We start from the raw sequence: 24446 nt of genomic DNA on the forward strand, positions 1-24446 counted from the left end.
TGATCTGAACTGGATACTATGTCTTCTGTAAGTGCCAAAAACACATGCATGCATTTTCAGTCTGTTTGAAAACTGAGTAAAACACTGAAAAAAGATCAGATCTGAATTGTTACGATGCTTTTATTTCACAGTAACAGTGAAACAAAACTCCATCTATTTAAATGAATCTTGCTCCTGTCCTCATAAACGTGAAACATTTAGTAACCAAGCACATGTCCAATTTGTGGCTTACTCATTGTACACAGGACAATAAGGGCAGGATATTGAGATCAAGATAACCCAGGACGTTAAAACCTGTTTAATAAGAGATCAATGAGACCAGGATAACCCAGGGACTGAGATCAGGATATAATGGGATGGTGAAATCAGAATAACCTGGGAAAGGTGACACCAACAGTGAAATCTGATTAATCGATGACAATGAGCCCAAGATAACCCAAGCATGGTGATACCAGGAGAACCAGTGCCAGTGGGCAGGGTAAACTGGGGCACTGCAAAATCTAGATTACCAGGAACAGCGGGACCAGGATAAACCGGAGCAGTGGGACATGATAACCTGGGAGTACCAGGCTTAGTTCATATGCTAAACAAAAACAAAAATACCTGGAAAAACTCAGCAGGTCTGACAGCATCTGCGGAGAGGAACACAGTTAACGTTTTGAGTCCATATGACTCTTCAACAGAACTAAGGAAAAATAGAAAAGAGGTGAAATATAAGCTGGTTTAAGGGGCGGGGTGTGGTGGGACAGGTAGAGCTGGATAGAGGGCCAGCGATAGGTGGATATAACCAAAAGATGTCACAGACAAAAGGACAAAGAGGTGTTGAAGCTGGTGATATTATCTAAGGAATGTGATAATAAAGGTACAGATAGCCCTAGTGGTGGGGGGGGGGGGGAATCGAAATAGGCTAAAAGGCAGAGATAAAACAATGGATGGAAATACATTTAAAAATAATGGAAATAGGTGGGAAAAGAAAAATTTATATAAATTATTGGAAAAAAGGGGGATTGGAAAGGGGGTGGGGATGGAGGAGAGAGTTCATGATTTAAAATAGTTGAACTCAATATTCAGTCTGGAAGGCTGTAGAGCGCCTAGTTGGAAGATGAAGTGCTGTTCCTCCAGTTTGCGTTGAGCTTCACTGGAACAATACAGCAGGCCAAGGACAGACATGTGGGCATGAGATCAGGGTGGAGTGTTGAAATGGCAAGCGACAGGGAGGTCTGGGTCATGCTTGCAGACAGACTGAACACCCAGTCTGCGTTTGGTCTCTCCTATGTAGAGGAAACCGCATTGGGAGCAGCAAATGCAGTAGACTAAATTGAGGGAAGTGCAAGTGCTTCACTTGAAAGGAGTGTTTGGGCCCTTGGACGGTGAGGAGACGGGAAGTAAAGGGGCAGGTGTTGCACCTTCTGCAGTTGCATGGGAAGGTGCCGTGGGAGGGGATTGAGGTGTAGGGGGTGGTGGAGGGAACGGTCCCTACGGGGGGGTGAAGGGAAGATGTGTTTGGTGATGGCATCATGCTGGAGTTGGCGGAAATTGAGGAGGATGATCCTTTGAATGCGGGGGCTGGTGGGGTGATAAGTGAGGACAAGGGGGACCCTATCATGGTTCTGGGAGGGAGAGGAAGGTGTGAGGGCAGATGCACGGGAGATGGGCTGGACACGGTTGAGGGCCCTGTCAACCACCATGGGTGGAAAACCTCGGTCAAGGAAGGAGGAAGACATGTCAGAGGAACTGTTTTTGAAAGTGGCATCATCAGAACAGATGTGACGGAAGCGAAGAAACTGAGAGAATGGGATGGAGTCCTTACAGGAAGCAGGGTGTGAGGAGCTGTAGTCCAGGTAGCTGTGGGAGTCGGTAGGCTTGTAATGAATATTGGTGGACAGTCTATCATCAGAAATTGAGACAGCGAGATCAAGGAAGGGAGGGGAAGTGTCAGAGACTGACCATGTGAAAATGATGGAGGGGTGGAGATTGGAAGTTAAATTAATAAATTTTTCCAGGTCCAGACAAGAGCATGAAGCAGCACAGAAGCAACCATCGATGAACTGGAGAAAGAGTTGTGGGGGGGCGCCGGAGTAGGACTGGAACAAGGAATGTTCCACTTACCCCATAAAGAGACAGGCATAGCTGGGGCCCATGTGGGTACCCATAGCCACACCTAATATTTGGAGGAAGTGAGAGGAGTTTAAGGAGAAATTGTTCAGTGTGAGAATAAGTTCAGCCAGACGGAGGAGAGTCGTGGTGGATGGGGATTGTTCGGGTCTCTGTTCGAGGTAGAAACGGAGAGTGATCAGACCATCTTGGTGGGGGATGGAGGTGTAGAGGAATTGGACGTCCATGGTGAAGAGGAAGCAGCTGGGGCCAGGGAACTGGAAATTGTTGATATGATGTAGGTGAATGTCAGAGGAATCATGGATGTAGGTGGGAAGGGACCGGACAAGGGGAGAGAGAATGGAGTCAAGATAGCAAGAAATGAGTTCCGTGGGTCAGGAACAGGCTGACACGATCGGTCTGCCGGGACAGTCCTGTTTGTAGATTTTGGGTAGGAGGTAGAATCCGTCCAAGGTTGGGAGACTATAAGTTCATATGCTGGTGCCCTTAGCTAGGAGCTGAAGCATGTGACTGAGGAGCAATGCACTGTGGGAATTGTAGGTCCAGAGTTTGACCCAACTCCATTGCGCATGCGTAGGCCCCGCCTCCCGATGATCCCGCCCCACTGCGCACGCTCGCGCCCGGTCAGTTACTGCTGCAAGATTCACCAGGCCTCGGCGGGATGGACGATTTCTCCTCAGGAGGCCCGGCCGGAGGGAAGGTGGACTCGGGGATGATTATGGAGCAGGTGAAATTGCAAATCGCCGTGGCAAACGCCCAGGAACTCCTACAGGTTGGTGGCTGATAAATGTTATCCAGAAGCAGTTACCGGAGCTCCCCACTGGAACCGACATCCAGGAAACCTCGAAAAAAGGTCTTCGAGGTGTGATTGATGAGTTGGCTGACCAATGAAAATTAAAGGATTCCTGTTTAATCCAATCGAAGCGCGGTGGGGTTGGGAGCTGGCGGGGTGTCTGCCGTCATGCGTAGAGCTCATTCATTAGGGCAAAGGTCACTGCTGTACAGGGTGATCCCACGTGGGGGGACAAGGACACAGATAAGTGCAACAATCGGTAGTGGGTCGGGGATGAAAAAAATCATTTTGAAGAATGTAACATTTAAAAAGCCAGTGTCCCGAAAGAATCCACTTGATTTTCTTTCAATATATGATGCAACTCACAGATGTAAGTACCTAACAAAATTTGACATTGACTCAAATGACAAAAAGCTGGGTCGAAGGGGTTTTAAGGAGTGTCTTAAAGGAGGAAAGAGTGACAGAGATATTTACGGAGGGAAATCCAGAGCTCAGGGCCATGGCAGCTGAAGGCATGACTGGCAATGTTTACACAATTAACACCAGAAGTTTAATTTGATTTCTTAAAACAAAAAATTTTAATGGACATAAGTTAGTTTGTCTTTTAATTGTTAACTGTATTATCATTATTAATTAACGTAAAGAGGTAGAACAAGGGAGACCAGCCTGGGAGTGTGTTGGAATAGTCAAGTCTAGAGGTTACAAAGGTTTAGATGAAGATTTTGGCTGCAGCTGAGCTGAGGCAGGGGTGCAGTATGAGACTAAAAACAGAAATGCTGGGAAAACTCAAGTCTGGCAGCATCTGTGGAAAGAAAAACAGTTAAAAATCAAGTCCAATATGACTTTTCTTCAGAACACTTCCAAAGAATCACCAAGGTTATGAACAGTTGCTAAAAAGAGGGATGGAGTTGGTGGCTAGTGAACAGAATAGAGGGGAGCGAATATAGTGTTTTGATTTTCCCAATATTTAGTTGGAGGAAATTTCAGCTCATCCAGTACTGGATGTCAGACATGCAATTTTAAGACAGTAAAGGGATTGACAGAGGTGGTGATGAGGTAGAGCACACAGTTATCAACATATTTATGGAAAATTGAAAAGTTTTCAGATGATATTGCTGAGGGGCAGCATGCAGATGAGAACTGGGAGGGGGCTGAGGATGGATCCTCTAGACACAAAAATCTCTCTTCATCTTTGTCCTTTAAGGGACTTCTAATTTTAAAACAGTGCCCCTTAGTTCTGGACTCACCCATACAAGGAAACATCCTTTCCAAGTCCACCATGTCAAGACCATTCAGGATCTTATATACTTCAATCAAGTCACCCCTCACTCTTCTAAACTCCAGTGGAAACAAGCCCAGCCTGTGCAACCTATTCTCAAGACAATCTGCTCGTTCCAGATTTTAATCTAGTAAACCTCCTCTAAACCATTTCCAATGCATTTACATCCTTCCTTGAATAAGGAGTCCAAAACTGCACACAGTATTCGAGATGTGGTCTCACCAATGCCCTGTATAACTGAAACATATCCTTACTTTTATAAAAACAGAAAATGTTGGAAAAACTCAGCAATTTTAACAGCATCTGTGGAGAGAAAAAACACAAGAGTTAATGTTTCGAGCTCTTATGGCACCACTTTGTCTTTTTGTCCATGACATCTCTGCCAATCTCTCCTTTGTCTTCACCTATCACTGGCCTTCAATCCAGCTTCACCTGTTCCACCCCCTTAAGCAGTATAAATTTCATTACATTTTTACTTCTCTTTAGCTCTGAAGAAGAGCCATAAGGACTCAAAACATTAACTCTGAAAAAAGTGTTCTTTTTTTCTCTCCACAGTTGCTGTTAGACTTGCTGAATTTTTCCAGCATTTTTTGTTTTTGTTTCAGATTTCCAGCATCTGCAGTATTTTGCTGTTGCCCTTACTTTTATGTTCAATTCCTCTCAATAAAGGATAGCATCCTATTAGCATTCTTGATTGCATGCTGTACCTGCATAATAACCTTTTGCTTCATGCATGAAAACACCTAGATCCCTCTGCACCTCAGAATTCTGCAGTCATTCTCCGTTTAAGTAATACTCTGCTTTTTTTATTCTTCCTGCCAAAGTGAACAACTTCCTGTTTTCCCACATAATATTCCATTTGTCAGATCTTTGCCCACTTACTCAACTTATCTATATCCGCCTGCAACTCCTTGTGTTTTCTTCACAACATACTTTCCTACCTATCTTTGTGTCATCTGCAAATTTACTACCATGCATTTGCTACCTTCATCTAAGTCAATGATGTAAATTGTAAAAAGTTGAGGCCCCAGCACAGACCCCTGTGTGACCTCACTAGTCTCATCCTGCCAATCAGACAAAGACTCATTTATGCATGCCAGCCAACCAATCTTCTATCCAGGCTAATATGTTACTCCTTACATTATGAGCTTTTCACAGAATCTCACAGTGCAGAAGAGGCCCTTTGGCTCATCAAGTCTGCATCGACATGTGAGAAACACCTGACCTACCTACCTAACCCCATTTACCAGCACTTGGCCCATAGCCTTGAATGTTATGATGTGTCAAGTGCTCATCCAGGCAATTTTTAAAGGATGTGAGGCAACCCGCCTCCACCACCCTCCCAAGCAGCGCATTCCAGACCGTCACCACCCTCGGGGTTAAAAAGTTTTTCCTCACATCCCCCCCTAAACCTCCTGCCCCTCACCTTAAAATTATGTCCCTTTGTGACTGACCCTTCAACTAAGGAGAACAGCTGCTCCCTATCCACCCTGTCCATGCCCCTCATAATCTTGCATATCTCGATCAGGTCGCCCCTCAATCTTCTCTGCTCCAACGAAAACAACCCAAGTCTATCCAATCTCTCTTCATAACTTAAATGTTTCATCCCAGGCAACATCCTGGTGAATCTCCTCTGCACCCCCTCCAGTGCAATCACATCCTTTCTATAATGTGGTGACCAGAACTGTACGTAGTACTCCAGCTGTGGCCTCACTAAGGTTCTATACAACTCCAACATGACCTCCCAACTTTTTTAATCTATGCCTTGAATGATAAAGGCAAGTGTCCCATATGCCTTTTTCACCACCCCACTAACATGCCCCTCCACTTTCAGAGATCTATGGACACACGCGCCAAGGTCCCTTTGTTCGCCAGAACTTCCCAGTGTCATGCCGTTAATTGAATACTTCCTTGTCAAAATACTCCTTCCAAAATGTATCACCTCACACTTTTCAGGGTTAAATTCCATCTGCCACTTATCTGCCCATTTGACCGACTCATCTATATCTTCCTGTAGCCCAAGACACTCAACCTCACTATTAACCACCCGGCCAATCTTTATGTCATCTGCAAACTTACTAGTCCTACCCCCCACATAGTCATCTATGTTGTTTATATAAATGACAAATAATAGGGGACCGAGCACAGATCTCTGTGGTACGCCACTGGACACTGGCTTCCAGTCACTAAAGCATCCTTCTGTCATCACCCTGTCTCCCACAACTAAGCGAAATTTGAATCCACTTTATGAAATTATCCTATATCCCATGTGCATTTGCTTTCTTTATAAGTCTCCCATGTGGGACCTTGTCAAAGGCTTTGCTGAAATCCATATAAACTACATCAACTGCACTACCCTCATCTACACACCTGGTCACCTCCTGAAAAAATCAATTAAATTTGTTAGGCATGACCTCCCTCTGACAAAGCCATGCTGACTATCCCTGATCAAACCTTGCCTCTCCAAGTGGAGATAGGTTCTCTCCTTCAAAATTTTCTCCAATAGTTTTCCTACTACTGATGTGAGACTCACTGGCCTGTACTTCCCTGGCTTATCTCTACGACCCTTCTTAAATAGCAGAACCACCTTAGCTGTTCTCCAGTCCTCTGGCACCTCCCCCGTGGCCAGAGAGGAATTAAAAATTTGGGTCAGAGCCCCTGTGATCCCCTCCCTTGCCTCCCTCAGCAGTCGGGGACTCAATTCATCCGGACCTGGAGATTTGTCCACTTTTAAGCCTGCCAACACCTCCGATACCTTGTCACCCCCTATATTAATTTGCTCAAGAACCTCTCAGTCTCTCTCCCCGAGTTCGATACCTTCATCCTCATTCTCTTGGGTGAAGACGGACGTGAAGTATTCATTTAACGCTCTACCGATGTCCCCTGGCTCCACCCATAGATTGCCCCCTTGGTCCCTTATGGGCCTTACTCTTTCCCTGGTTATCCTCTTCCCATTGATATACTTATAGAATATCTTGGGATTTTCCCTACTTTTACCAGCCAGAGCTTTCTCATATCCCCTCTTAGCTCTCTTAACTGCTTTCTTAAGCTCTACCCTGCACTTTCTGTACTCCACTAATGCCTCTACTGATTTGCTTCCCTTGTACCTGCTAAAAGTCTCTCTTTTCCTTCTTCTCGTAACCTGAATATCTCTGGTCATCCTTGGTTCTCTGGGCACGTTACTCCTTCCTATCACCCTAGAGGGAACATGTTGAGCCTGTACCCTCCCCATTTCCTTTTTGAATGCCCCCCGTCTGCTCCTCTGCAGGTTTCCCCACAAGTAGCTGTTCCCAGTCTACCTTGGGCAGATCCTGCCTTATTTGACTAAATTCCACTCTCCCCCAATCCAAAACACTTTTTTGCAACTTGTCTATTTCTTTGTCCATAAACTTAAACCGTACCATGTTGTGGTCGCTTTCACCAAAATGCTCCCTGACCATCACGTCAGCCACCTGTCCGGCTTCATTCCCCAGGATTATGTCCAGCACTGCGCCGTCCCTTGTTGGACCCTCTAGATAATGACATTTCAAGAAATCCACTCCATCTAAGCCCTTAACACTATGTCTATCCCAATTAATGTTGGGAAAGTTGAAATCACCTAATATAATTAACCTATTGTTATAGTTTTTACATACCTCTGCAAATTGTGCATGTATTTGCTCCTCAATTTCCCGCTGACTATCTGGGGGGATCGATAATAAACACCTAACAATGTGGCTGCCTCTTTTATTCCTAAACTCTACCCACAAAGCTTCATTCGATGCCCACTCCAAGATATCATTTCTCCTTACTGCAGTAACTGACTCCTTAACTAATAATGCAATGCCTCCTCCTCTTTTATCCCCTCCCCTGTCTCGCCTGAAGATTCTATATCCCGGAATGTTGAGTTGCCAATCCTGCCCTCCCTCAACCACGTCTCAGTGATGACTACTATATCACAATTCCACATGTCAATCCTCACCCTTAACTCATCCGTTTTACCTGTAATACTCCTGGCATTAAAGTAGAGGCCATCCAGCCTTGCCTTAGTACCTTGAAACTTAATATAGCTGTACTCCCTCTGACTTGATTGTTTTACTGTATTGTGATGTGTCCCTATTTTGCTAACATTCTGTGTCCCCTCCCCTTGCCGAATTAGTTTAAAATCCTCCCAACAGCACTTGCAAACCCGCCTGCAAGGATGTTAGTCCCGCTCTGGTTCAGATGTAGACCGTCCCGCTTGTACAGGTCCCACCTTCCCCAGAAACCCGGTCTCATTGATCCAGGAATCTAAAACCCTCCCTCCTGCACCAACTCTTAAGCCACGTATACATCTGTGCTCTTTTCCTATTTCTGAGCTCACTAGCACGTGGCACTGGGAGTAATCCAGAGATAATCCAGAGTGGTCTTGCTTTTTAGCCTACTGCCTAGCTCCCTGAATTCTTGATGCAAGACTTCATCCCTCTTTCTCCCTATGTCATTGGTACCAACATGTACCATGACCTCTGCCTTATCACCCACCCCCTTCAGGACGCCCTGCAGCCATTCACTGACATCCTGGACCACGGCATCAGGGGGGCAACATACCATCTTGGAGTCACGTTGATGGTCACAGTAGCACCTATCTGTTCCCCTGACTATAGAATCCCCTATTACTATTGCTCTTCCTCCCTTCCTCCCCTCCTCCCCTCCTGTTCAGACAGGCTGCTTGTGGTGCAGAAGCTTGGCTCTGTCTGCACTTCCTGGAGGAACCAATGCCCTCATCAGCCTCCAAAATGGAATACCTATTTGTGAGCGGGACCCCAGGGGACTCCTGAGCTACCTGCCTGTTTCTCTTGGACTGCCTGATGGTCACCCATTCCCTTCCTTCCTCAAGTCCCTTCCAGTGTGACCACCTCTCTAAACGTGCTATCCACGATGCTTTCAGACTCTTGGATGCTCCACAGTGTCCCCAGCCGCTGTTCCAGCTTTGAAACCTGAGCTTCCAGGAGCTGCAGCTGGACACACTTCCTGCACATATGTTGGTCCCAGGCACTGGAAATGTCCCCGGCTTCCCACATGGAGCACGAGGAGCACACCACGGCTTTGAGCTCTCCTGCCATGGCTTGTCCCTTTAAATTAAACCTTTTAAATCAATTACTCTAGGACCCTTCTTTACTGATCCTTGTTACTATAGAATATACAAACTATAAACCACAAAAAGACCTTAAACTATAAACGATAAAAATAGTAAATACTTACCCGACTTTACCCACTACTTACCAGTCATTCCTTTCCCTTGCAATCTCTACTGCTGCAGCAGGGCAAGACCACTCTCTGAAGAGTTATTTTCCACTATAACCTTTGATGTGGCATTTTATCAAATGCTTTCTGGAAATCTTAAGTACAGCACACCTACAGGCTCCCCTTTATTGACAGCGCATGTTGCTTTTTCAAAAAAACTCTAATAAATTGGTTAACATGATTTTCCTTTCATAAAACCATGCTGACTCTTCCCGTTACCTTTAAGAATTAAAAGATAGCAAGTGTCCCCTTCTTAAACGGCACAAGACATGGACTGTAATTTAAGTTGCATTTAAATTTTGTTTAAGATCAAATTAAAGTTCAGTTCTGGTGTTAATCGTACATTCATTGCACAGCATACCTCAGTGTCAAAGGGATGAGAAGCTATTGCAGGTGACTGTCTCGTGTGAGTAGATAAGAATGAACCAGGTGTACGCAGTCCCACCCAGCTGGACAATAGTGGAAGGGAGGCCTTGGAGGAGGATGGTGTGGTCAGCCTTGTCAAAGTCTGCAGACAGATCAAGAAGGATGAGGAGGGATGGTTCATCTTTGCCACAGTCACATGGGATGTTTTCTGTGAGTTTGAAAGGAGCCATCTCAGCACTTAGGCAGCACACAGACTTGGAGTTCTGGGGGAACTGGGCATGGCCGTTGACAACATGTTCAGGGACTTTTGGGGGGTTGGAGTTTGCAAGGATGGAACTTTCATGGGTTTGGGGGTTGGGTGCATGAAATGAAGTGGACAGGATGAGTTTGGATATGGGCAGACAGAAGAAAAACGAGGGAAAGGTGTAAGCTAGGGGCTAGAGCATGTATAATATTTTCATGCACGAATTATGTCTACACTATTAAGACTGTTATCAGATCTTTGAGGCAGCTAAAATCAGCACCAAAATAAGCCAGCATAATGAGAGTTTAGACACTGAATGTGGGTCTCACTGGCCCTAGATTAGGGAATAACAAATCGGCTCTGGTTCCTGCTCCCGATCACAATCCACTGATTCCCTGTGGGGTGTGAAGTGGGTTTGGGAGGATGAGAATGGCTGCCTGTCCCAAGATTGAGGACGCTCTGCTAACATGGTTCAAGGTAGTCCAAGCAGAGAACTTTCCCCTCTCCAGTCCATTCCTGCAGGAAAGGGGAGTCACCCTGGCAAAGAAGCTGGGCCACTTAGAGTTCACTTGCAACGATGGGTGGCCAGACCAATTCAAGAGAAGGCATGGTATTGTCTTCCTTGCGGCAAATGGTGGGGATGCAGCAGTCACGGCAGCAATGACACATGATTGACTACAAAATGATCCAGCCCATGTCTTGGGTGAGTATGTGCCACGAGACGTTTTTGAGGTGGATGAAGCCGGACTGTTTTGCTGGCTTTTGCCAGACTGCTCTTTGCTTTAAGGTGAAACATGTAATGGTGGAAAGTGGAGCAAGGAATGTGTCACTGCTATGACTTTTGCCAACATGGATGGCACTGAAAGGCAGCCACTTCTTGTGATGGGAGAGTCCAAGAAGGCACATTGCATCACAAATGTCAAGACACTACCCAAGCTGTACAAGGTTAACAAAAAGCCTGGATGACCACCTACATTTTTGGGACATGGATCAGGAAAGTGGAAAAAAAGATTGTCATAATTACAGACGACTGCCCCACACATCTCGACATTGCAGGCCTCGAGTGTCAAGTTGACGTTCTTGTCTCCAAACACCACGGCCAAGCTCCAGCCAATGGATCGGGGTTGATTAGGAACCTGGAAACCCACTACCGAGGCAGCTGATCTCTCGGGTTATTGAAGCCATTGAAAAGAAGCAGGAGTACAATCCAACTGAAGCCTTGTTCGTGTTGAAGAAGGCGTGGAAGATGGTGATGGAAACCACAATTGCCAACTGCTTCCAACATGCTGGGTTCAAATAGATTACGACTGTCACAAGACATTGAGAACAAAGAGGAGCAGGGTGAGGCCAATCAACTTGATGATGAGGCACTTTTCACTCACCTGTGGGAGGCCGCCATGGAAATTCCAGCAGAGATAATCATGGAAACTTACATGGAGGTGGATGATGCTGTATTGTGCACAACGGAACTGACAGATAATGGAATCATAGGTGCAGTACATTCGTCAACCAAGGAGCTTGATGTCCCTGAAGAGTCTGATGAATGCCTGCCCGCCTCCTGTTTCCCTAGCTGATGCTGCAAAGCTATAGAGATGCTCCGGAATTTCGCACTACAGCATGAAAATGTGTTTGATTGCATTGATGACATGGTGAACTATATCATATATGGCTGAAGATGGCGCACAAATCAGAGAAGATTATGTCATTTTCCCAGAACTAACTCCTCTGACACTTTTCAATGCAGAGCTCTGACCTTTTACAAGGTGAGGCCGGTCAGGCCATTGTAAGATGTAAACAAATTGAATAAAGACTTTTTCACACATTTACTGCTTTACTGTGTTTTCATTTGGCATTTGCATCTGTTGTTTTGAAACACACCATGTTTGTATGCATATGGGGTTACACAGAGTCACATTCATGTGGGATTGAGGCCTCCTCAATTATCATAAAGCTCCGCTTAACACACATTTGTGGGTGGATCCCCTGGGATTCAAATCATCAATTTATTGTATATGGTATTTTGAACTGATTGTCTGTCCTGAGGCACTTCACAGACTGACATAAGACCATAAGACGTAGGAGCAGAAGTAGGCCATTTGGCCCATCGAGTCTGCTCCACCATTCAATGAGATCATGACTGATCTGATAATCCTCAACTCCACTTTCCTGTCTTTTCCCCTTAACCCTTGATTCTCTTACTGATTACTAATCTGTCTATCTCAGACCTGAATATACTTAACGACCCAGTCTCTACAGCCCTCTGCAGTAAAGAATTCTACAGATTAACTCTTTTCCAAAAGAAGAAATTTCTCTTCATCTCTGTCTTAAATGGGTGACCCCTTACTTTGAGACTATGCCCTCTGGTCCTAGACTCTCCCACAAGGGGAAAAAACCTCTTGGCATTTACCCTGTCAAGCCTCCTAAGAATCTTTTATGTTTCAATAAGGTCGCCTCTCATTTTTCTAAACTCCAATGAGTAAGAATGAAGAATGCTGAACCAGTAAGGGAGAGGTTAGAAGAAGTGACCAAAAACTTGATCAAAATGATGGATTATGAGAAGCTTTTTGATTAGAAAAGATTGAGAAAGGAATAGAGGGTGGCGAGATTAAGAGAGAACCCCAGACATCCCACCCGGGTCAATGATGCCTCTGGCACCAATAGTGAGATTGTTCGACCAGGTGAGGAGGGGTCAAACGTTCCCCTCTTCTCCCTCTCGTCACTTGAGCGTGTCAAACTTTTGGACTTTAACTTCCCTTAGCAGAGATAAGGGAAGTGTGTGTTTGAGTGTGAGATCGCATTTTTATTATTTTTCTTTTCGGGTTTAGTGGTTAATAAATTTACTTTTCCTTGAGTTAAAGAAAACCTTGTTTGGCTCGTTATTGTTGACTGCGTAAAAGTTAAATGCATTCTGATTTTGGAAAAAGGCATATCCTCATGAAAAATAAACTTGAACTTTTACAAAAACAGAATTACCTGGAAAAACTCAGCAGGTCTGGCAGCATCAGCGGAGAACAATAAAGTTGACGTTTCGAGTCCTCATGACCCTTCAACAGAACTAAGTAAAAATAGGAGAGGGGTGAAATATAAGATGGTTTAAGGTGGGGGGGTGGGGGGAGAGAAGTGGGGGAGGGGGGTGGTTGTAGGGACAGGCAAGCAGTGATAGGAGCAGATAATCAAAAGATGTCACAGACAAAAGAACAAAGAGGTGTTGAAGATGGTGATATTACCTAAAAGAATGTGCTAATTAAGAATGGATGGCAGGACACGCAAGGTACAGATAGCTCTAGTGGTGGTGGGGTGAAATAAAACTAAAAGGGCATAAAAGGTATAGATTTAAAAATAATGGAAATAGGTGGGAAAAGAAAAATCCATATAAATTATTGGAAAAAAACAAAAGGCAGGTGGAAGAAACGGAAAGGTGGTGGGGATGGAGGAGGGAGTTCAATATCTAAAGTTGTTGAACTCAATATTCAGTCCGGAAGGCTGTAAAGTGCCTAGTCGGAAGATGAGGTGCTGTTCCTCCAGTTTGCGTTGACCTCACCTCATCTTCTGACCAGGCACTTTACAGCCTTCCGGACTGAATATTGAGTTCAACAACTTTAGATCTTGAACTCCCTCCTCCATCCCCACCCCCTTTCCGTTTCTTCCCCCTCCCTTTTGTTTTTTCCAATAATTTATATAGATTTTTCTTTTCCCACCTATTTCCATTATTTTTAAATCTATACCTTTTATGCCCTTTTAGTCTTATTTCACCCCTCCCCCACTAGAGCTATCTGTACTTTGCGTGTCTGCCATCCATTCTTAATTAGCACATTCTTTTAGATATTACCACCTTCAACACCTCTTTGTTCTTTTGTCTGTGACACCTTTTGATTATCTGCTCCTATCACTGCATGCTTGTCCCTACAACCACCCCTCTCCCCCACTTCTCTCCCCCCTCCTTAAACCAGCTTATATTTCACCCCTCTCCTATTTTTACTTAGTTCTGTTGAAGGGTCATGAGGACTCGAAACGTCAACTTTGTTCTTCTCCTCCGATGCTGCCAGACCTGCTGAGTTTTTCCAGATAATTCTGTTTTTGTTTTGGATTTCCAGCATCCGCAGTTTTTTGTTTTTAAACTTAAACCTATGTTGTGACCAATCAAGGTGGTTGAATAGAGGGGACCCAGTTTACCCCTCCTCACTTAGAATTGGTAAGTATAACCTTTGTTATGACAAGTGAGTCTTACACACTGATCATAAAAGAACCAGTTGGACAAGTTTCCTTGAGTTAACAAAGAAGGAGGTTAGTTTTTTTATACTTAAACCAATCTGAATAAAATAATACTCTACAACTTCCACATACATGCAAAGACACTCGACGTTCACACACACAAATACAGATTACGGAGTAGGGGAGGATAGATTGGCCAAATTTGTAGTCCATAAAAAATGCAAAAGAGTATACAGTTCATAATTTGGTGACTTGGCTAGCTGCGTGCTGAATTTGATAGCCTTGATGGTTAGATTTAACAATTGACACTGGAGTGTTCTCCTGGAGTTGATTTCTTTCTTTAAAGTCTATGTCTACTGCAGAATTTAGATAAAGTCAAATTAGTTGACAGGGTCCACGCTTGTAGTTGTGTGGAGAGAGAAAGTGAAAAAGTCCGGAGCTCCATGTAGCTCAGCTGCAAGACCAGTTCTACTCAGAACGACGTGCTTAAACCACATAAAGGACTTGGGCCAGCCATGTGATCTCTCTCCAACTGCCAGTAATTCAAACATAATTGTATATTCCAATTATAACTTGATTGGCTCACCTGGAGAGCTGTCTTAAAAATCAAGGTATTTTTGTCCAGGCAATTAACCTTTGGTTCGTCTTCAGCTGTTGAATAATGTAAGTGGCTTCCAAAGATATGTTGTTGATAGAGCAGGAACAAAGGTCGTTCGCAAACCTCAGGGGTGCCATTGTCTGTGATGCGTTTCTCAGGCTTGCTGTCTGCTCTCAATATGGTTGGAATGTGGAATGTGTAGAAATGTAAATTAGAATTGCCATCTTATTACTTCAACAAAGTCCTCTTTTAGAAGTCCAATTTCATGTTTTCAGTCAATGGATTAAAAATCAATATTTGATATAAGAATGTTTTCATTACAAGGGAGAGGGGCTCGATGAAAGGCCAGAGTTAAAGAAACAAACTGAGTTGGATATATGCCTTGCAGGAGATTGCAGAAGTCGGGTATTCTCTGGCAAGGCCGTGGAGAGATGGAAAGACTGAAAATTTTAAGTTTAGTATATTGGGGTCGGGGGCTAATGTTTAGCAAGGATGGGGTGATCAGCAAGTGGGATTTAGTCCAGGACAGGCTGTGTGCAGGCAAAGATGCATATATTGGAGTTCAGTGAGAAGGGAGGCCAGTAAGGAAAGCACTTGGGTAGTCAAGTTTGGAGTTGAAGGACTGTATGCAGATTTCAGTGGAAAGGAGATAGGGATAAAGGCGGGTGACTGTTGCAAAGGTGGAGAAAAGTAGTTTTCATGACGGGTGGATATAGAATCTGCATTTAAACTCTTTGTCAAACAGGACATCAAGATTGTGAACGCCTGGTTGAATCTGGTACAGTGGCTATGGCTAGAGAAAGAATCAGTGGGAAGAGAGGGGAGTTTGTGGTGGGGACCTGAAGATTTTCTTCTGGTACAATTAAAAACCGAATAAAATCCAAGATATCCTAGGGTTTTCAATCTGCTTTTAAAGATTGCTATCTGTAAGATCAGTAACTGGATAAATTCAGCAAATCTTGAGGAATCATAAGCATTAGTTACAGAGAGGAAAAGCTGAAAGGGGTTGCAGCTTTTTGGTAAACCTCCTGACCCATCCAGTACTGATATTTTGTATGCAGTCGAGCCACTGATCCTACTCCCTCAGGTCTTGAGCCTGGTATGATGCTCAAACCAATTCCCCCTATCTGGGGACTGTATCTAGACAAAATATTAAAAGTACATTTACTTCACTCTGGAATTGGAATACAGAGTAAGAATGTTATGTTTTGTGTTATTTCAGAGAATGACTGATAAATGTTTCAGGAAGTGTATTGGCAAACCAGGAAGTTCACTGGACAACTCTGAACAGGTAACAACTTCTGCTTTGTGTCAAGAAATATTCTACAATAGACAACCTCTTGAATTTGAAATCTTTCAGTTACATTTAAAAGTGAAATGGGAAATGAAAGTAAGATCTGATGCTATCCTGATAACTATATAGAATTAGAGTCTTAAAGCACAAAAAGTATCTGTCTTCACAGTAGAAGACATATTAAAAAAAAACAAATACTGGGAAACCAAGAGTGATTAACTCAAAATAATTAATATTAGTCAAGACAAGTACTGGAAAAATTAACAGAACTAAAGCAGACAAATTACCTGGATTAAATGGCCCACATCCCAGGGTTCTAAAAGAGGCAACTGCAGAAATAGTAGATATACTGGTTATGATCTTCCAAAATTCCATTAATTCTAGAACTGTCCCCGTGGATTGGAAGGTAGTAAATGTTCAGGATGCCTACTAATGTCCACTATTCAAGAAAAGAGAGAGAGAGAGAGAAAATGGGACACTACAGGCCAGTCAGTCATTGAAGAAATGCTGAAATTCATCATTAAGCAAATAATAACAGGACACTTATATCATAATTAAGCAGATTCAACATAGATGTATGAAAGAGAAATGATGACAATTCTGGTAGGGAGTTTTTTGAGGACGTAATTAGTAGGATATATAGTGGGGAACCAGTGGATATATAGTGTCTTGGGATTTTCAAAAGATATCTGATAAGGCCCAAGAAAAGTTATTGCACAAAATAAGGGCTTGATGGAGTTAGGATAACATCAAAATGGATAATGGATTGATTAAAGGACAGAAAACAGAATAGGAATAAACAGGTCATTTTCATATTGGTAGACTGTTACTAATGGCATGCCGCAAAGTCCATTGCTGGCCTCAGTTATTTACGAACTATATTAATGACTTAGATGAATGGACTGAATGTAATGAATCCAAAGGTTTGCTGATGATATAAAGATGGTGGGCAAGTCAGTAAAAACAGAAATTGCTGGAATTACTCAGCAGATCTGGTAGCTTCTGCAGAGAGATAAAACAGAGTTAATGTTTCAGGACTGTGACCTTTAATCAGGGCTGGGAAAAGTTAAAAATACAATAGATTTTGAAGAAGTGAAAAGAAGGATCGTGGGGAAAAACAAAAGGGAAGGTCTGAGAGAGGAGGGCAAGAGAGTTTAAATGACAAAAGTGTTCATGGCGCAAAGCCAAAGGGAGTGGGGAAGGGTCATGTAAATAAACAGGGGCCTGAATTTTTAGGATGGCTTGGAATCGGTGGGGAACACATCCCCGCTGACTCCCTCAGCTCCAATGCCAATTTTTGCTCTAACAAGCATTGATTGGCCTAAGGCAGTCTTCTGCCCCTCACTCAGGTGGAAGCCCTGCCTTGGAGAGCTGCCAGCCAATCACATTGACAGGCAGCTCTCCAGTCCCTCCAGGAATAGCAGCCAGAAGCTGCCTGAGTCTAAGTCCCAAGAACCGTAAAAAAAGGTGTCAGGGGTCTGGGTGGGAGGGTGGGAAGGCTTGGGGGGGTTGCAAGGGAGGACAATTCGGGTCTCTGGAATAGACTGGGGGCAGAGGGAGGTCTAGAGGTCACCGGTGCTTAAGGGGTGCATGCCCCCAGTTATAAGGGGGCTTTTGATGGAGCATCCCCCCCTTTCCTGCCCCAGGTCTAACTCTCTTCATTTATGGGTTCCCCACCAGCCCCCCTGCGCTCCCCATCCCCCGAGCTGTCATCTTCCCATCAGCCTAAAGATTGAGGCTGGGCGGAAAATGGCCATTAAGTGGCTTAATTGGGACGAGCAGGCTTCCGCCTGAGGCGTAAAATCACTGTGAGGACGGGCGGCAGGAATCAGGATGGAATCCAGTCCATGCAATTCCATGCTCTCCACTCACCTCTGAACCCGTCGGTTGAGTAGAGGAGGTGTGAATGGCAGGATTATGAATAGTTGCTGTCCAAAAGCAAAATAAAAGGAAAGAGAGAAATGAGAGAGAAAAAAAACAGCAAAGAAAAAGGAAATAAAATGGAGACAGGGATTAATGTCTCTTGTGTTGGATTTGTATTAGTGCTGGGAAAGTAAGCTGTGGAGAGCAAACGAAAAGTCTGCAAAGATATAGAGATAGGTTAAGTGTTTGGGCAAAAAGGTGGCAGATAGAGTATAATGCGGGGAAATTAGGTTGTTCACCTTGGTGCGATGAATAGAAGAATAGAATATTTTTTAAATGCTAAGAAACTGTTAAATGTTTGTGATTAGAGGGATTTGGATGTCAGCAAAATGCTAAAAGTTAATATGCAGTACAGCAAGCTATTAGGAAGTCAAATGGTGTGTCGGCCTTTATTGCAAGGGCTTTGGAGTACAAGAGTAAGGAAGTCTTACTGAAATTATATAGGGCTTTGATGATACCATGCCTGTAGTAGTGTGTGTGCTTTTGGCCTCTATCTAAGGAGGGAAATACTTGCCCTAGAGGGAGTACCATGGAGGTTCACTAGATTAATTCTTGGAATGAGAGGGTTATCCTGTGAGAAACGGCTGAGTATTATATGGCCCAAACTCTGATGTTTAGAAGAATGAGAGGTAATCTAATTGAAACATATAAGATTTTTGAGAGGGCATGGCATGATAGATGCTGAGAGACTGATTCACCTGGCTGGAGAGTCTGGAACTAAAGGGCATATTCATGGTGATGGGTCAGCCATTTAGGACTGAGATGCAGAGGAATTCTTTTCACTTGAAGGATTGTTAAACTTTGAAATTCTTTACTCCAGGGGAATGTGGATGCTCAGTCATCGAGTATGCTGTAGGCTGAGATTGGTAGATGTGTGGATTCTTAAGGCAATTGGAGATTGGTCAGGAAAGTGGAATTGAAGATGAGGATCAGCCATGATCATGTTGAATGGTGGAGCAGGCTCAAGGTGCCACATGGCCTACTACTTCCCCTATCTCTTATGTTCTTATTCTGTTCACTGTGCCTGCTCTTCGTCTCTCCCCCCACCCCCGCCTGTGCCAATAGCCTTGCAATTTTCTCTGCTTCAAATATTTATCCAGTTCACTTTTGAAACTTATTACTGAAGGTGCTTCCATCACCCTTTCAGGAAGTGTATTGCAGATCATAGCATTCAAAACTGTTCTCCTTATTTCATCTCTGACTCTGTTGCCTATACTTTCAAGCTATGTCCTCTGCTTCCTGGAAATACTGCCACTGGAAGATATTAGGGAAACATTTAAAGTCCCTATTACATCGGTCAGTGGCAGAGCTGCTTCATGTTGTGATATTCATGTTGCTATTTGATATTACGACACAAATGTTGTCTCCATATCCCTGATTTGAATCCATAGACTCTGCTCTGTAATACTCAAAACAAACAAACTGCAGCGTTATGTGAGTAATTCACATGTGAACGTATACATATGGACATACGAATCAGGAGCAAGAGTAGGCCATTCGGCCCTTTGAGCCTGCTCCGCCATTCAGTAAGCTCATGGTTGATCTGACTGTAACCTCCCGCCTACATCCGGTAATCTTTCATCCCATTCTTTATCAAGAACCTATCTACCTCTGCCTTGAAAACGTTTAAAGACTCTGCTTCCACTGCCTTTTAAGAAATGGAGTTCCAAAGGCTCACGACATTTGGACATTCTTCCTCCTGAGTTATCTTTAAAGGTTAGCAATATTAATTCGAGGCTGTGAATATGCCGTTTGGTAAGAAACTATGGGTCAAGATAGCCGTCCAGCAAGGAACTGCTGAGAGAAGAGATACTTTGTATCTAAGTTAACGAAGAACTGCTGTTGCCAGGCTAAAGGCTCTTGCTGATGGTTAAAAACACCTAGCCTAAGAGAAGTATTCTTTGAACATCTTTGTTTTTTTAAAAACTCTGAGTGAGTGTGTGGGTGCCTTAGAAGCAAGCTGCAAGAAAAAGATTTTATCTTCCCGCTCTCTGGCCCACCTTTGTGTTAAACTTTCCGCAGAAACGTCTCATCAGGATAACTCGTCTGTTCTATTTTGAAAGTCTGCAAAGTTGTGATAAGTAAGAGTCATAAAGGACAGTTTCATCAAAAAATCCGTCTGAAGGAATTTTTAGATATATTGTGACCAGAATTCTGTTAGGTTATTGTAGTATTCTCAACAGTACTCAGTACTCAACAGTATTGAGTTTTCTTCGAATTTTACCCTTTTAAGAGAAATGTTCCCATCTTCCAGCCTCTGCAGAGGACTGTATTTGTTTTGTACTGTTTTGTGTTTGTCTATGAGCATATGGGGATTTAAATATCTTTTTTAAAAAAAGGAAAATCATTACACTCCTAAACTACAACTTGTATGTTAACCAGTTTATTAACTTGTTTTTTAAAAAGTAACTTGTTTTTATAATAAATCATTAAAAAAGTAACTTGTTTTTATAATAAATCAATAGTATTTTTGTGTTTACTGAAAGAAGCCTGGTTGGAGTCTTTTTATGCTGGGAATAATAGTATTAAAGGGTAACAATTGGCCAGTTTTGTGGATGAATTAAACATTTAAACTATTGTTGCATCCTGTGGAGAAGTTGGGCTAGATTTAACTACGCACTCCTCCCATCACGGTCCATAACAGAACATATCACTCAGTTCTATACTCACCTCAAAACTGGAAGTATTTACTGAGACTTATTTATTTGGTACCTTTTGCTTCCTAACCTTAGGAGTGAAAATGTGAAAACCCCTGCAATTTTCATCCCAATTCTCAGCTTATAATAACATCACTTATATTCCTACCTCTGGTTATAGTCTTTCATTTAAGTAGAAGGGAAGTCTGGAGGAATAATTTTTATTCCATGGACTCCTGCTTTTCATAGGAAAGTATGATGAGCGTTCATTAAATTTGCATGAGAAATTTTGTTGAAAATGTAATCTTCCTACCGCATTAAATACTACAATGGTAGGGTTAGGTCATTATGCCATGGCTCTTTCAGTTTATAATGCAATCCTTCTGGTACATACCACATACCTAACAGCACCAGAGTGGGCTAGTGGGAAATAGGATCATGTGTGTGGAATGATAGCCTCATGTCCCTGCATGTAAAATCAGAGCCTCCCACCAACCCCTTGGTATTGAATTAGATTCACACCCTACTCTGTTTTAACCATATCTTTCAGAAATGTATAGCTATGTGTATGGATCGATACATGGACGCCTGGAATACAGTATCACGAACATACAACTCCAGACTACAGCGAGAGCGTGCACAAATGTAACTGCAGAACAAACGAACAAGGCTTGAACTATACTCATCCAATCTGGGAGAGAGAAGAACTCAAGCAAGGGAGGGATGTATAACACAAAGTGCTGCATATATTTCAGAAAAGTTGCTAACCTGCCTAGGTTCTAAAACAATTGTGTCAACCTGTATTCTGTGGACTTAATTATGATGATAATAAAAGTACATTATATTGAATATTTTTTTTTTATCCTTCTATCCTACCTGGGCAACCTGATTAGAAAATATTTCAGCTGTATATGACAACTTTCACTTATGCAGCACATTAATTAACCCAGGCTGCTTTATAATCATGTTCTTTCTGAATAAGTTCATCAGGAAGGCACCCTGATGGTTTGTTGGGTGAATCTTCTACCAAGTATTGCTCTAAGGCATATAGAATAGAAGATCCCATTCTGAATCTGTTAATACCAGGAGCAGTTGCTATAATTGGCCTCAGCAAACGTGCATAAGGGAAAGGAAAAACCTGCCAAGCACCTAGTTTATGTTCTCTATCCACTGACCTTTGTGGATGCCATTAAGCACAGGATCAAGCTCTGCTGTCATATTCCTGCAGTCAGTTATCTTGCCAGTATTTACTGTCTGAACTCATAGAAAAATGGACACTTGGGTGAAGTAATGGAATGGCTGGAACCTGTACTTAGTAAGTCAATATCTTGGAGAGATGGGGAGCAAATTGGAAGGGAATTGAAACAAAAATGCGGATTTTAGAAGAATGACTTTGAATTGCTTGGTGTCAGTGTATGTTTTATAACTGCAATATTATTACATGCAAGGATTATCAAGTACCTCAAAGTATTATTAATATAATTACATTAAAGAACTTCATAGAAGCAGATTTTTACAGAGACGGTCTAAATATTTAACTGATCTAATGAGATCACAGTTTATTTGGTGAGTTGTAATGAATGGTCAACTTTTTAAATGAATCATTGTCGGGATGTAACACTTCAAAACATTTTAACTTCTGCAATGACTTACTTTATTTTTATAACTTAATTTTAATGAAATGAAAGTTTTAGAAAAATGAAACTCACTGATTGAAAGACTTCCTATTACATCTGTAGTTAGATCTTGATCATCAGCCTTCTCAAACAGCCCTTGTGGACACAGCAGTGATATAATTCAGGTCTGGTACCAATCTTTGCATTTTTAATATAAACCGGTCATAATTTGTTGTGTTCCTTGTTGAGCATCACTAACCATGTAGGGACATCCTGAATACCACTCGTGATGAGAAACCTTGAACTACTATGTGCATTGACATCAGAGTCTCATCAACCTGGACACCACACTACCCTCCTGAAGAAGCCTCATGGTTTCTGAAGGACGATATTAAGTCCTTAGGTCCTTCACCAGGTTTCTGTGCGGTTGGTAGTGTACTGTGGATACTGATGCTGTGAACTTTGTACTGTGAGTGTGCAATTTCTGTGATATGAGTGTGTAAACTGTGCATGTGTAATTGCGTAATCTGTGATGTTACCGTGGCAGATTTATTGTAAGAATGTGTGTTTTGTGCTGTTATTGTGGAAGTGTGAAAGCTCTAGTGTTTGTGATCAACTTTGTGAAAATTTGCAAGGTTTGTGCAACAGGTTTCTGTTAACTCACTCTGACAGTGGATCTGAATCATCTGGGTGAATTTGAATAATTCAGGTTTTACAATTGCCATTTTGATCCTGGATATAGATTTAGAATAATATTCCAGAAATAGAGGAATCTCGGGAACAGAATAATTTGTTATTTTCCAGAGTAATTTTATCTGATCAGAATGTGCGTATTGTGATTTAATAAAGTATGTGTGCCTGACATAAATAATGTGACCAAACTTGTACCAGAAAACAAACTCACAGGAAAAGCAGATAATGCAGACACTGTCATTTCACATATGGGGCCTGAATTATCCACAACATAAACTACCACAAATTTGACATTAAAATTATCAATGTTAGGCTGCATGAGGTCTGTTACGGGGAACAAAAATATCGCAGCAAAAGTGCTATGAAGGATATTGTTGGGGCAGAAGATGACCTTAACTATTCCCTGCTGTACCTGACCTGGCAATGTTGAATGGGGCAGTAAGAAGAGCTTTATTCTGCATCTAACCTGTGCTACATTTGCCATGCAAATGCTGTCAGCTGATGTCTGAAATGGAAATCATTCTTCCCTCAATTGAGAACAAAAAGAAGCAGTAGCACAGATTGTCCAGGGTGCTTCAGATGATCTGGATTTTTTAAAGACTGGCATATGGTTAACAATTTCCTGTAGGGAAGAACATCTCTCTCGCTCCACACTATGATCTGCTGACCCTCCTGCTGTCAGTGATGTCATCTTTCCCACCAGACATTAAACCCAGGCTCCAACTGTCTGCTGATGGGCGTAAAAGATCCCATGGCATTGTTTTGAAGAAGAGCAGGGAAGTTACCTCAGTATTCCAGCCAATATTTATCTCGCAATCAACATCACAAAATCATTACCAGGTCATTATTGCACTGCTGATTGTAGGAGTTTGCTGTGTGTAAATTGGCTGCTGGATTTCCTACAGTACGAAAGTATTGAATAGCTGTGAAGCGCTTTGAGCTGGTCGCGAAAGGCGCTGTGTAAAATACAAGTCTTCGTATTGCAGTTGATTGGAGAGAAATTCCTTTCACATCCTAAGGTGGAGAATGTTGTCAGTTCAATTCACAGAGACGTCAAAGAGTTGGGTAATACTGTGTCATCTTTAATTAAACTTAACACACCTATTTGAAAGTGTTCAATGCCCTGTCGTGTCTACCTTACAACTTGGAGCAGCTGCTGTTAATGGGTTATGAGCGACGCTGGCAAGACAGCATTGATCGTTCTCCCCCAGATAAGCTGAGAAAGTGGTGGCACGGAGGAGTGTTCTTGAATCACTTGCAGGATTGGAACAGGTGGTTGCAACCCGGAATGTTACGGAAGGGAAAGATGTATTCGTTTAGGGATCGGGTTGGTTAGATTTTGCTTGGGATTAGGCAACATTTGAATTAGGATGGGTTTCAATTAGGTTGGGTGCAGTTTGTTCATTTTAGGTTTA

The 24446-nt window shown here is 42.8% G+C and overlaps 2 protein-coding genes across 6 annotated transcripts in view; both read left to right on the plus strand.

Moving 5' to 3' along the window:
* Nucleotides 1-2692: 2692 nt before the first annotated feature.
* Nucleotides 2693-21571, plus strand: timm13 (translocase of inner mitochondrial membrane 13 homolog (yeast)). Its single transcript, XM_041203820.1, has 3 exons — nt 2693-2887; nt 16092-16160; nt 21273-21571. Exons 1-3 carry the CDS (start codon nt 2777-2779, stop codon nt 21369-21371), a joined length of 279 nt encoding a protein of 92 aa, XP_041059754.1. The 5' UTR covers nt 2693-2776; the 3' UTR covers nt 21372-21571.
* Nucleotides 21572-24189: 2618 nt separating this feature from the next.
* Nucleotides 24190-24446, plus strand: part of LOC121286849 (dedicator of cytokinesis protein 7-like) — a 203439-nt gene continuing 203182 nt past the window's right edge. For all 5 annotated transcript variants that reach the window (XM_041203978.1, XM_041203980.1, XM_041203979.1 and 2 more), the window contains exon 1: nt 24190-24303. In XM_041203978.1, coding sequence (XP_041059912.1) covers nt 24194-24303 — 110 coding nt within the window. In that variant the 5' untranslated portion in view covers nt 24190-24193. The remainder of the gene's footprint in view (nt 24304-24446) is intronic.

This window comes from Carcharodon carcharias, chromosome 14 (genome assembly GCF_017639515.1).
Source record: "Carcharodon carcharias isolate sCarCar2 chromosome 14, sCarCar2.pri, whole genome shotgun sequence".
Classification (NCBI taxonomy): Eukaryota; Metazoa; Chordata; class Chondrichthyes; order Lamniformes; family Lamnidae; genus Carcharodon; species Carcharodon carcharias.